This window comes from Zootoca vivipara, chromosome Z2, assembly GCF_965207765.1.
Source record: "Zootoca vivipara chromosome Z2, rZooViv2.hap1.1, whole genome shotgun sequence".
Taxonomy (NCBI): Eukaryota; Metazoa; Chordata; class Lepidosauria; order Squamata; family Lacertidae; genus Zootoca; species Zootoca vivipara.
In genome coordinates this window covers 18,068,520-18,082,767 of record NC_142585.1, presented here as the reverse complement: position 1 = coordinate 18,082,767, position 14,248 = coordinate 18,068,520, and the positions used below count along the sequence as shown (strand labels likewise).

General features: G+C 44.9%; 1 protein-coding gene across 1 annotated transcript in view; it reads left to right on the top strand.

Moving 5' to 3' along the window:
- The window catches only part of SYTL4 (synaptotagmin like 4), a 32,586-nt gene extending 19,562 nt beyond the window's left edge, over positions 1–13,024 (top strand). The window contains exons 6-17 of the mRNA XM_035113424.3: positions 1,061–1,174; positions 2,971–3,076; positions 3,481–3,571; positions 3,827–3,930; positions 5,105–5,191; positions 6,308–6,486; positions 7,635–7,737; positions 7,847–8,008; positions 8,688–8,793; positions 9,035–9,134; positions 9,653–9,861; positions 12,432–13,024. Of these exons, the coding sequence (XP_034969315.3) occupies positions 1,061–1,174; positions 2,971–3,076; positions 3,481–3,571; positions 3,827–3,930; positions 5,105–5,191; positions 6,308–6,486; positions 7,635–7,737; positions 7,847–8,008; positions 8,688–8,793; positions 9,035–9,134; positions 9,653–9,861; positions 12,432–12,574 (1,504 nt within the window). The 3' untranslated portion in view covers positions 12,575–13,024. The remainder of the gene's footprint in view (positions 1–1,060; positions 1,175–2,970; positions 3,077–3,480; positions 3,572–3,826; positions 3,931–5,104; positions 5,192–6,307; positions 6,487–7,634; positions 7,738–7,846; positions 8,009–8,687; positions 8,794–9,034; positions 9,135–9,652; positions 9,862–12,431) is intronic.
- Positions 13,025–14,248: the final 1,224 nt, after the last annotated feature.

Here is a 14,248-nt window from a genome sequence, read left to right as displayed (position 1 = left end):
CACCTTTCTCTATGGCCATGTTTCCTAGTATCTTTTGGATCTTTTGGATCTCTGTTTGGTTTTAGGATGACCGTTATTTCTGCCTTTCTCCATGTTTCTGGGGCCTTTTCCCCTTCTAGTATGCTATTAAAAAGTTGTTGTAATTTAGGGGCCAGAATTTCTACTATTTCCTTGTAGAATTCGGCCGTAAAGCCATCTAGTCCTGGCGATTTGCCATTTTTCAATTCCTTGATTATGTCCTTTATTTCTTTTATTGCAATTTTGCTATCTAGTTTACTTTTCTCAGACTGATCCAGTGTTAAATTTATATTCTCCTGAAAATTTGCTACCTCCCTTTTTTATATAGATTTTTATAAAAGCTTGCAAAGGCCTCTTTAATTTCCTTTGGGTCTTGCATTTTAATACTGTTTATTTTTATACTTTTAACTTTTTGTTTCTCTTTCCTTATGTTAATATAATCCTTATATTAATATAATTTACAAGTCTTTTTACTGATTTTATATTGTTCCTCTGAAAATCTTTTCTGACCATTACTTCCTTCTTCCACAGCAAAGTCAGATCTAATTCCTCTAATTGTTTTTTAATGTCCTTAATTTGATTTTGGGTTTTGGAACAGTATCTAATAATTTGTTTGTTCTGTAATATTTCTAGTTCCTGAATTTTTAGCAATTGCATTTTAAGACTGGAGGCTTAGAATAGCTGTAAGAAGGCAAGTTCTGCTGTTCAGATGTGCATTGATAAAATATGCCACACATTTAATGGAAAATAGCCTTATGTATGAGTGCGTTGTATGTCTCTTCATCCCCCACCTATTACTGGGACAGAGACCCCCAACAGCTTTTCTACTGAGATCATAGAGCCCTTCTTGTGCAATGTTCTCCACATCTGGTGTAGACAGTGATGAGCTGGGTAGATCAATGATTTGACTTTGTATGAGACAGCTTCCTATGTCTTTGTGTTCTGCTGCCTGATCCTTTGAACTAGAGATGCCAGGGATTGAACTTGGCCCCTTCCACCAAGCCCCTTATTGCCGTTCACCTGTCTAGACTGTTTCTTCCAGTTTGACCCCTGATCACTTGGAGCTTCGAGATGCAAGGAGTGACACAGAATCCACTGAGAACATGAGTCTGGATGGCTTCCACACTGTCTCTTCTCCTACAGCTCCTGGCCCCAGGTTAGAAAAGACCAGTTCTGATTCCTATAAGGTGTATATCCCAATCTGTAGGGGAATCTCTGGCTCTCCAGGAGTTGCTGGACCACAACCCTAATAATTTCTGACCATTGATCATGCTGGCTGGAGCTGATGGGAGCTGGAAGTCCAACAACAATGCTCTCTAAAACTAGTTATTTTCTCCAGCCAGTTGATTATCACTAAAACCCCAAAACACCACTTTTCAGAATGAGCAATCATTTTTATGCCAGCAGTTTGTGACATGATGCAATTCACTGGTTTTCTGTAGTGCCTTTTGAATGTTTGAAAAGAGACTTACGGTGATGGAATCCAAAGGTACTATAGGACAATTCCTGTGCAGTTTGAGCAGTGCTTTCCACCAGAGTTAATCTTTTATTTGCTGAGATGGAGGGTGCACACAGCTTGCCTTTATGTGCCCTTCAGCTTTTTCTCACATGGTTTGCTTGTAGCAAGCTAAACGCAGAGAGATCTATATCAACTTCATGTAAATCTCCTCTGCGATATGACTTGCCATGATAACCTATGAATGTCACTTCTGTTTAGTGAACTAGTGGATGGCCTGGATAATGGAGGTAGCATTCTGCTTTTACCCTATCTGGTTGGATAGCCATCTGTGACGTTCTAGTTGAGATTCCTGCATTGCAGGGGGTTGGACTAGATAGCCCTCAGGGTCCCTTCCAACTCCATGATGCTATGAACTTCTGGTGGGAGGGTGGGGGTGGGAGGGAGCCACAACTTGCCCATTCTTGTTTTAGAATGTGCTACTTTAGAATCACAGGAGCATTCTAGGCAGTTAAATCTGTTGAGTTCAACTGAGGGAAGAGAGAAGAGGTTTTATTAGAGGGAGAGGGAGAGAAAAGGGAGGTAAGTTGGGGAGGATAAAAGCCCTTTTCAGACTTTCCTCCTTAACCCTTCCATAGACCAAATGCCTGGGGTGGGGGTGGCTTGCTGGGAGTTAGAATATTGCCTGCAGAACCTCTGCCTTTGCTTTTGGGGTGGTCCTCAGTGAACTCATGCTGAGAAATAACTTTATGCATGATGCAGAGAAAGAATGCAGAGTTTTATTTTCTGCCTCCAGTAATACTACAAATCAAGCATTGACCAGCCTCCTTTCCCATTCTGACCTAGCCTTCCAGATATTGTTGGACTACAACTCCCATCAATTCCTGATCTTAGGTGGGGCTGATGGGAGCAGGAGTCCAGAAACATCGGGGGGGGGCACAGGTGGGGGGTGGCTGAAACAGACAAAAGGCAAGATCTATTGACCCAATGCACTTCTCAATTTATGGAATTCGCTGCTGCACAACATGTGGCAGTTGGCTAAGGTTTTAAAAGGGGATCGCCTAAATTCATGCAAGTTTACAGCTGTTGCTAAATGCAAGGGTTAGTGGTTTTTCTTCTGCTGTGCCTCAGCTGATCTCATTCTCAGTGTGACTGCAGAAATTTCCAGGCAGACATACTGTTCCATTTCCAATCCTCGCATATAAGCTTCCTGCTTTTCCTCCCACAAATGTTCCAAGAATTTCTTATTAGTTCTGCTTTGGCTGTGCTATAGAGCAAGAGCACCCTTCAGATAGCAGTCATGTGATAACATCGAGGAAGCAGAGCAGAGCTACTAATAAAGCAGAACAATGTGCACATCACTAATTCCCTATTATTGCGTTGATGATGTATTGCAGAAAACAGTCTGGAGGGTACCCTGTTCGGAGAGATGAATATCCTTGCTCTGCTCCAGGAAAGATGTTCTTATGATCTCCCTGCTTTTTGTTTCTTTGCAGCCCTCAACAAGAGAGGACAAAAGCTACCAGCCCTTCAGGGTCCAATGCATCCAGCCTGACGCTCCCCAGCCGCTTCAGAGAGGCCCTCCCCTCCGATTCAGATGGTGTAGGTTTGCACTACTGCTTTGCATGTGGCTTGCTGAAACAACAGGTTTCTTTGCACGTGCTTGGGCACTGTCATATCGTGGCAGGGTGTCTTGGGAAATGCAGGACTTTCCCTTCCCAAGGCACCCCATCCTTTTTCATGGGAGTATGCACATTGGTCCTTGTTGGTTGTATTGATTGGCAGAGTATGGTATTGGGTGGGCTGTCTTAACTCATCTGCACATCTAAAGCTGCTGGACTCAAAAGTGCCAAAACAGCCTTTGGCGCTTGTCCTAAAGCTTGGGCTGGCTAATGCTTTTGGGAATCAGATTTCCTTACTCTTTCTACCTGCAGTCCAGTGTGTGGGATGGTGGTTGTGTGAGGGTCTTGTTTATGTTTTTGTGATGTTGGCATATTCTTTCCTAGGATGCTCGTTTGGGGATCCAAGGTGCAGCTTCAGCTAATGATAATGAAACATTGTTCAAGAAGAATCCCAGGAGAGTTCAGAGGCCTTCAGGTGAAAGACGCTTAGATGCAATGTTATGCTGGCCAGGGTGGTGCAGTGGTTAAGCTGCTGTATTTAAACTGGAGAGATCCACATTCAGATCCTAACTCAGCCATGAACCTTCCTCAAAGGAAGTTTGGACAAGCACCTGTTTGGGACAATCCTCTTGGATTGGGGGTGGGTGGGTGGGTAGTGGTTCTGTGGCCTCTTGGCTCTGTGATGCTGAAAACTGTAGCTCTCTCTTCTCCTGACCTATTTCTGTCACAGAATACACAAAGTCAGTGATTGACCTAAGACCAGAGGAGCCTGTCATTGAAAGTGGGCCTCTAGGAGACAGAAGCAAATCAGTCCCAGGCCTCAACGTTGAAATGGTGAGTCTCCCAAGGGAGTGCTGGGAGCCTTTTTAAGCCTGAGGCCCACATTCCCTTCAGGGGAGCCAGGTGTCAGTGGTAGGTAGGCCCAGAAGCAAAATTTGGCAGAGCAAAAATATATATGTTAATTTTGCCTTTATAGAGTAGGCTAATTCACCAGAGACCCCCCAGAGGACACTGAACGTTTTTAGGTTGGCACGCCTATGGCAGAGCCATGCAGATTTGCCTCCTCCTGTAGGAGAAGCCCCCGACTGGCTGTACCTGTAGCGCTCACAGGTGATGCTGATTTAGTGCTTTTAAAGCCAGAACCTGAGATTTTGGTTTTTTCCTTGGGCGTCAGCTCCCATTCCTTCCCTCACGCTGCTGACACTGTTTAGGTAGGAAGGGGGGGGTTCCTCCACCTTAAAGGGTGGGGTTTCTTTTCTTCCCCTTAGTGGTGATGCACCTTGTCTCCTGCCTTTTCTTACACCTTACAGAGATTCAGGTTACTGAGTATTCTGCTGGAGTGCAGGAAGAGCTTCAAACAATGCACTCCACTGAAGCGGTGTGGCTTGGGGAGAGGAGGTGTGACTTGAGATTTCCCACACCGGTGTTAAGGGAGGTTGTTCCAGAGTCAAATACTGAGAAGTGCTCTCTGCGTCCTAGGGATATTTGATGTAGGGGTAGTATTAATGGACTTCCTTGAGTCTAACAAAAATAAAAATCATTATGGGACATAAAGGGAGAGGTGGTTTCTTAAGCAGGACCAGCCCAATCATAGAGGCAACCCTCACAACCACCTGGGGTGCTGAACTTCCAAGAGCTCCTGCTGTGGCTATGTCAGTATTTGGTGAAAGAACCTCTGCCTTTGGTTTTGGGGGTTGGTGCATAGAGGCAGCTTGGCAGCTCATTTGGCTGGGTGGTGTGTCATTTCATAGGACACAGTCAAGAGAGCCTTTTGAGCTCCAATGGCCACCTGGGGGCATAGGCACAGCTCTAAAAAGAAGTGATGGTATGCAAAATAAAGATGCACTCAATAGCTCATAATAAAACAAGACACAGGAGGAGGGCGATTATGAGCTGTGGGACTTTTGAACTTGCCTGGGGCTCCAGATGGAGCCAGCAGTCTTCCCTTTGGGAAGTTGTGCTGATGCTGTTTAGGATGAAGCCCAGCTGTGTGTGTTTTCTTCTCTAGGAAGAGGAAGAGGAGGACATAGACAGCCTGGTAGAGATTCACCGGAGAAGGACAGCCAGATGCAGCATGCGCAGCGGTACATCCTCGGTGGGTCCCGGTACCAATGCCTGTTGCCTAGGACTCTTTTGAACAAGGGTGGGGAAGCTGTGGGACTCCAGCTCCCATCAGCACCCAGGCAGCATGACCAATGGTTAAGGTTGATGGGAACTGTAGTCCCAGCAATCTCTAGCGGGTGACATGGGTTCTCCATACTTGGTTTACAGAGCGTAGTGTTCCTTCTTCTGCATTCCTATCAAGCCCAAGATATTTATTTATTACATTCTACCTTTACAAAAAGAAAAAGTCTATATCATCAGCATTAAAGGGGGGCGGGAATATATCGTGGCGGTGAACAGCACAAAAACAACAGTAGAATTTCATTCATAAAGCAAATGCACCGTAACTCAGTGGTTCAGCTTAATATGTCACAGGAAAGCTGAGTCTGACCACTGGTCTATCTTGCTAAGTGTTGTCTACTACACTGACTGGCAGAGGCTCTCCAGGGTTTCAGACAGATATTCCCAATCTTACCTGGAGATGCCTGCAAAGCAGATGCCCTACCACTGAGCTACGGTTCTTCCCCCGTTAGCGCAGCTGGATTAAGATAGGTGATCTACAGAATAGGGGGCTTCTTTGCCTCCATTGCTGTCAGATAGGGCAGTCACTCTTCCTATTCATGCAGGAAGTGGTGGAATTCAGTGATGGGATTGAAACTAAAAACGAAAGCTGTGTTGGGACCTTAAGGTTAATGAACAGATTTTTAAAACAGCATAAATTTTCAGGGAACAGAGGCCTTTTCACCTCCTGAAAAAATTGTGCTGTGCCAAATTAATATGATTGTTATTACTATTTATATACCACCCTTCATCTAAGGGTGGCTCACAGGATAAAAATGCAAGGTAAAGACACAAGCAAATAATTAAAACAATACCCCCCCCCCAGGGTCTTTTAACTTCCCCGTTGTTTTGCCACAACAGACTGAACGCTGCCCCCACTTTATAGATGGAATTGTAGGTTGAACATTTTGGTTAAAAACCTTCCGGAGTTGGTTACAGTAGCTGGTCTGCACGTGCAGCAAAATCTCATGGTGACATTGGTTGAATCTGGGCCAGGAAGGCAGAATTCAGTGGATGGTAAATGACGCTGCTTCTTTTCTTTTCTCAGAGCACTTTGGGAAGCATGGTCAGTATCTACAGCGAGGCGGGCGATTTTGGCAATGTCTGTGTTACGGGAGAAATTGCTTTCTCCCTGAGCTATGAGCAGAAGTTGCAGACCCTCTTCATCCACATGAAGGAGTGTCGCCAGCTGGCCTATGCTGACGAGGCCAAGAAGCGCTCCAACCCGTGAGTGTGCATCGTGTTGTGCTGGATGTGTGGGGAGGAGGGAACATGGGACAACCTGTAGGACCAAATTAAGTGGGTTGGTTTGGACATGGTACAGATTAGTAGTTGAGGAAGCTTGACTATAGTTTAGAAGTGTAATTGCAGCATCAGTTGCTCTCCCTCCTAGAGACAGGAGGTAGAAAGCAAAAGCAGACAACCAATTGTAAACCATGTGTTTCCTAGATTTATTTGAAAGCTCAACTGTGGGCTAGGTTTGGTTCTAAATTAGGGTGAATGCAAACAATGTGTGTGGTTTTGTTTTTGTTTTTAATGTGATGCCCGAAACTGAGTTCTGGTGTATTCATGTGTACTTTTTCATTTGTATAATTGTATAAATTTTATAATTATATAATTTTTAATTTAGGAGGGATCAAAAGCAGGTGTAAAAACGCTTTGAATGAACGAACATATATTTTAATCAAACACTCTTTTAGCATAGTTAAAGATGGGCTGCTTTTGGGACAAAATTGCAGTGCTGTGCTTCCAAGACAGAATAGTTATGCAAGAGGAAGTGTGTGCAGCACCCTCAAATGCATTTTTTTTAAAAAAATAAAGGCACTGTATTATATTTTAAAATATGCCAATTTGAATTTATAGATTTATCACTTTATTTTATCCTGCCATTCCTGCAAGGACAGCTAACAGTATTCTTTCCTTCTTCTCCACCCCTTGCCCTATTTTTAGCAAAATAGTTTAGGCTGAGATGGTGAGTGATTCAAGGCCACCTAGCGGTTTTCGTGGCTGAGGCTGCAGGGGTTTTAACTCTGGTTTCCCCAATTTTAGCCCAATGTACTACATTAAGAGTAATCATGAGGAGGGCTGCAATCTGTAGTTGAAGTGTTTCACACACCAGTGTGAACTATCTAAAAATATGGGTTTTTTGGGGTGGGTGTGGGTGGGGGTGACCCTCAGCAAATAGTTATTTTTTGTAAGGACTCACTGTGTGGATACATCCCGCCTCTCAGCATACCAATGCAATTGCACAACCACTTTATCCAAAGCTGCCTGCTTCGCCAGTCTCATCACCATTAAACAGAGGAGTGTGGGACCATGGAAGGAAAGGGAGATAACTGGGCAAGGTGTAACCCTACATGTTTTGCTTCTTGCAGGTATGTGAAGACATACCTCCTCCCGGACAAATCCCGCTCGGGGAAGCGGAAAACCACCATCAAACGGAACACCGTTAACCCACTGTACAACGAGCTGCTCAAGGTGTCTGAGAGTTGTGGGCAGGGGGCTAGCCAGGCTTGTATATGTTGTGCTCCTCTGTGGAACCTATCTTTGCTAAATACACATCCTCTCTTTTTTCATTTTCTTGCAGTATGAGATCAGCAAGGCCCTCCTGCTGACGAGGACCTTGCAGTTCTCTGTCTGGCACCATGACCGTTTGGGCCGGAACACTTTCTTGGGAGAGGTGGAGGTCCCGATGGACACCTGGAACTTTGAGAGCCCGTTGGAGGAATGCCTCCCCCTGCATGGCAAGGTTTGCCCTACCCCACTGCTTGCTTCTGTGGTCCTCCTGTCATGTAGCTTCAGCTGAAACAGGTTCTTGGGAGCTCCAGGAAGTCTTGCTAAACTCTGTTCTCAAGCTTCTAGTTCTAGGTCATTACCTCTGTGTTCAGCTGCAGTTTTGGTTTAAATAACAAACAGGGAATCTTGCTTGCCACCCGTTTTGTTGCAATTTCAGTTGCAGGTGAAGATCTGTCCCATTTTCACACATTTTCAATCATTTTAATTGCTTCTTTTCTCAATATTTTAGTTCTTTGAAGCTGCAGCAGATTTTTTTTGGCCCAGGGATTGTTCTATAATGTGCTTGGTTCGATTACTTTTTAAAACACGTTTTGTTTGTTCTCTTTGAAAGCTGTCCTGGGAATGCCAATTTTGACACTGAAAGGGTGGAGGTATTATGCATTATTTGAGCCACTCCTCCCTGCCCTTAGGTGCCCTGTAATTTATTCTCCTTCACAGCCACTTTAGAAACCCCCCCACCCCATTTGTAGAACCTGCCACAGAATAGCCCCCTCCTCCATATCTTACACAGAGCCATCTCAGTGTCATCTCCTTGCATCAGTAAATCCTGCAGGAATCTGATTGGTTGTACAAACCTTTTATTAATGATGTGCTAATATCCTAATATTTATCATTGCCCATTTCTGTCCTAGAATGCTGCAGACTCATCTGCTTCTCCTCACTACAAAGGCGAATTGGTGGTTTCTTTGAAGTTCATTCCACCTGCTAAGCATGCCAGTGCAGGAAACGGAAGAAAAGGTGGAGATTCAGTGTAACACAACCAGTTTCCCCCTGAATGCAGCAGAAACCATACACGTGGCACCTGTCTGTTTTTCCCTCTTTATTCGTATCCAAACCTTTCCCCAACTCCATAAGGTCTAGAAACTTGACCTAAATTCTGATAACAATCGGCTTTTCCAGTTCTGTGTGGTTGGTAGGGTGGCTTTGGGATTGGGGGAACTCCTGCCATTCATGCTCACCACAGGGGTCTCTTTGTTAGGCAAAAAGGAAGAAGGTGGTGAACTTCAGGTGTGGATCAAAGAGGCCAAGAACTTGACAGCAGCCAAATCTGGAGGGACATCTGACAGCTTTGTCAAGGGGTGAGCAAATGAGAGCTTGCTAAAACTCTGTGATGGGTGGAAAGGAGGCTGGAGACTGAGGGTTTAATTGTTGCCCTGCCCAGGTACCACAGGGGTTAGGTGTGCATCTGATTATAGAAATAATAATTTGCATTTCATGTGGTATCCTGCACAGTAATACGAAACAAGTGTGCTTGGCTCTGGGTAGCAATTGATTTGGGTCTGTGCAAATCCTTCTGAGTTTTAAAAAGGGCTGGATCTTATTATTATAGAAGAGAAGCACTTTGACTTTGAGCTATGCAATACAGTGCATAGTTCTGCGTTTACAGGTCACAGGAAAAGCACTCGCAGGGTGCCCTCTTCTGGCTGCTGATAATTCTCTCCACAGCTTCTTAAGCACAAGAAATTTGCAGAGAGATCTTCAAAAGATGCTGAGTTTTCTACCCCCCCCCCCAATTCAAAGCCACCAATTTCTGCAAGTCCTGGTTGCAGGAGCCTCTTTAATAAGAGAGAGGCGTTTCCTCCTCCCTGGTCCACAGGTATTTGCTCCCTCTGAGAAACAAGGCCACTAAAAGGAAGACACCAGTCGTGAAGAAGAGCCTGAGCCCCCACTACAACCACACCTTGGTCTACAACAACATCAGTCCCGAAGAGCTGCCGCACATCTGCCTGGAGCTTACTGTGTGGGACCGGGAGCCACTTTCCAGCAACGATTTCTTGGGAGGAGTCCGACTCGGCGTTGGGAATGGTGAGGAATCTTCTTAGGGCATGCATATGTGTTTGTGTGCGTGCTCATGGGTGCACCTGTCCCATCAATGGAGATTATATTTTTTAGATGGTTTATTCCTCCCACTTGCTCAAAAAACGGGACCATGCCAATCACTGCAGACAGTTAAGGTTCCACTTAAGCTAGAGGCATTCCTGAACCCTAGCTCCCAGCTCCAGTCTAGCCTCCTTCACAGCAGTAGGGTTCTTCTAGGGCAGAGTTCCCCAAATTTGGGACTCCAGCTGTTGTTGCTTTTTTAAACTACAACTCCCATCATCCCTAGTTTGGCAGGGTCAGTGGTCAGGGATGATGGGAATTGTAGTCCAAAAACAGCTGGAGACCCAAGTTTGGGAAACCCTGTTCTAGGGGAAAGACCATAGTTCAGTGGTCGGCGCACTGCTTTGCATGCAGAAGGTTCCAGGTACCATCCCTGACATCTCCTTTATTAAAGGGCTGGGAAAGGTTCCCAGTCTGAATGCCTGGAGAGTGTTCTTTATTTCAAATGGTATTGCCTTCTGTTCTGTGTACAGGGGAAAGGGTCACTGAAATAAAGTTGTGGAGCTAGAGGCTCTGGAATTTAAATATCCACCACTGTGCAGTTTTGATTCCTGGATGAAATACCACCAGCTGCCTTGCATATAGAAGATCCCAGTTTCAGTCCTTGGACTATCCTGATATGGCTAGGAATCTCCCCTGCCTGAAACCGTGGAGAAACACTGGCAGGCAATGTAGATATGACTGAGCTAGATGGACCCAATGGCTGACTCTGCATAAGGCAGCTTCCTGCATTCCTAAGTTCTTGCTCCTTCGTTCTCCTTTATAAGGCCCGGTCTTTTCAGCCATTGCTTTCCATCCATGGCTCCAGTCAGTTTTATGCTAGTTGACGGGCTGCTTTTCCACAGTGAACTCAACGCCTGAAGCTGATCCCAATAAAACATTTAACTTAATTATAAAAAATGCATAACGTATGCTTGTTACAGAACACTTCAACCCAAGTCAGACAAAATAAACACTTCAGTAAATGTAGCATCCACTAAACATTACAATAAAACAACCTAAATCTTGATACATAAGAAGCAGAGAGCTAAATTCGAAGTTGATGGGCCAAAAAGTAGATATGAGAAAATAAATATGCACAACTAGTACTTGTCTTAGAATCATGGAATCATAGAGTTGGAAGAGACCACAAGGGCCATCCAGTCCAACCCCCTGCCAAGCAGGAAACACCATCAAAGCATTCCTGACAGATGACTGTCAAGCCTCCGCTTAAAGACCTCCGCTTAAAGACACTCCTTGGCAGCAAATTCCACTGTCGAACAGCTCTTACTGGCAGGAAGTTCTTCCTAATGTTTAGGTCTTGCTGCCCTCCCAAGGGGCCACAGCAGGATAAGGGTGGGTCTTCATAGCGGTTGCCCTCATTTCTGGCCATTTCTCTCTACAGACATCCACAAGGTCTATTTAAAGCACTCTTATGCAATTTTAAACAGTCATAGCTCCCCGCAATGAATGCTGGCAACTGTAGTTTGTTAATGGTGCTAGCCTCGCAGAGCTATTTTCCCAGCACCCTTAACAAGCTACCGATCCCAGGACCCTCCATGACTGTTAAAAGTGTTGTAAGATGGCTTTAAGTGGGGTGGATATGACACTATCTCTATTGTTTTACTGTGAAATTTTGTATTGAAACAGAGTTGAAAAACAGGCAACGAAAGGGAAGAATGCCACATGGCATTAAAACAAGAGGACCCACAATTTAAAGACCCGCAGTTTATCTGAGGACAGCTCTATTAAGCAAAATCCAGTTCTTTCTGAGGGAGTGTTACTTGAGTAGACAACATTTGGGGATGGAGGTGCGACACACGTGGTGGTGATTTCAGCCTTTTCGGTGAAGAAGACAGAACACAGCTGGGCACCCAAATAAAACGCCAGGTTTAGCAACGCCCTCACAGATTTTGTAGCTCATGCTAGCCTAGTGAATTCCTGGTGCACGGCTTATACTAGTGTAAGGTATTACACATGTTCATTCTAGTGGGTTTTTTAAAAAAGTCTGTAAACATTACACAGAGATGATTTACCTGTCCTGTGACTCTTTTTTGGGGAGGGAGGGGGGAATAACTAACAGGAATAGCACCTGCTTTGCATTCAGAAAGCCCTATGTTCAGTCCCTGGCATCTCCAGCTAAAATTAATTCGGTAGCAGGTGAAAGGTGAGGAAAGACCATTGCCTGAGTGCCTGGAGAGCTGCTGCCTGCCAGAGTAGACAGTACAACTCTAGATGGGCAGGGCCTGATCTGCAACGAGAAACATGCTCTTGGGACTCCCATTATTCCCAGCCAGTATGGCCAGTGGGGACAGAGTTGATGGGAGTTGTAGCCCGGACAGCACCAGGAGGGCCACAGATTCCCCCCACTCCTGCTCTTTGGCTTTGCTAGGGATACTCGGATAGCCAAATCAGTTCCATCAGTTGGTCAGGATGGTGAAAATGGGCCTTGGCTATTTTGTGCACTTGGCTGACCTCGCCTTTTTTCTCCTTTCAACTACTTGTCCTCTCTTCAGGGATGAGCAATGGCCAACTGGTGGACTGGATGGATTCTACCGGAGAGGAGATTAGTCTGTGGCAGAAGATGCGCAAGTACCCCGGGTCGTGGGCAGAGGGAACCCTTCCCCTTCGCCCCACAATGGCCAGGGCAAGACCATAACTTTGTTCCAGCTGGCTTTTGAGATGGGGCACAGGAGGCAAATGATGGCCAAGTTCACTGCACTAGAGAGTTTGTGGGATGCAGCAGCAAACTTCCTGGCTTTGTACCACCTGTACCAATAGAACTAACACTTGAAAGGGCCCTTGAAGCTGGCTTGTTCTGGAGGGAAATTCTTGGCAGTCTGTTCCAAGGATCTTTTGTCTTATGACCAACTTTATTGGACCCTTTCCGGGGGGGGGGGTGTCCTGCCAAAGTGCCTTTTAAAAATGCCTTCTTTTCCCTTATTTTCTTTATCCCTCAAACTCCCTTTCCTATTTTTTACCACCCCCCTGAAGCCTTCTGCAACATACTGAATCTCTGCATCCTGTTCTTGATTTTAAATGTTAATACCTTCTGTTCTGTTCTGTGCACAGCACAAAGGGTCACTGAAATAAAGTTTGGGTGTATGAAGCTGGAGGCTGTATAATTTAAATATCTACTTTTTATTCCTTTATTAGCAGAATATGAAGGCATGGTGCTCAATGATATGGACAGAAAGGAGGGGGAGGAGGAGGTGCAGTTCAAGTAATGACCAGCCTGCTGTTCCATTGTTTGGTGATTGGCTTTCCCCCATTCAGTGATGATGGTATGGTGGCATGGTGAAATGCATATTTGGGGAAGAGGCATAACTTAATGGCAGAGCATCTGCCTTGCACATAGAAGGTCCCATGTTCAGTCCCAGCATCTCCAGGTAAAGTTGTGAGATACATACTCTATCTAAAAACCTAAAGAGCTGCTGCCAGACAGCATAGACCACTTGCAAAACAACATCAAACCTTGCATTACATGAAATACATTCGACAAACACACAAGATGTAACCGGCTGTGCATTCACATAAACAATACTCTTCTATATTTTCTCATCACAATATCAAATGTTTATCTTGCACATAAACAACACATAATATAATGTTCATATATAGTATATCAAAGTTATGGAACTCGCCCTCCTGGGCTTCATCAGTTGTACATCAGTTGTACATATTCATATATGAAGTATCAAGATAATAGAACTTATAGTAGTTTCTGCATGTACCACTGATGAAGCCCACGAGAGTGGAACAAGGCATTATTCTGGAAATCCTTGTCAACTCTGTGGAACTATAGTAGGCTCCAACTTGGACTTTATGAACAAATGTGGGTCTTTATGAATGAACTGATCTATTGGGACTTCCGTCTATATTATTTCATTTTATGTGTTGTTTATGTACAAGATAAACATTTGATATTGGGATAAGAAAATATAGAAGAGTTGTTTATGTGAATGCACAGCTGGTTGCATCGTGTGTGTTTGTCGGTTGTAGACAGTGTACACCAGGCATGGCCAAACTTGGCCCTCCAGCTGTTTTGGAACTACAACTCCCATCCTCCCTAGCTAACAGGACCAGTGGTCAGGGATGGTGGGAATTGTAGTCCCGAAACAGCTGAAGGGCCAAGCTTGGCCATGCCTGGTGTAGACAAATGCTGGGCTAGATGGACCGTGACTAGGTATAAGGCAGCTTCCTGCATTTCTTTAACGCTTAGCCAACATCTGTTTTCCTTGTTGTGTCTACCCATTAGCCTCCAGGCCTTCATTCCGTAGCAAAAGAGAATAAATTTGTTCCATCTTCTGTGTAACAGCCATTCAGATTTTTG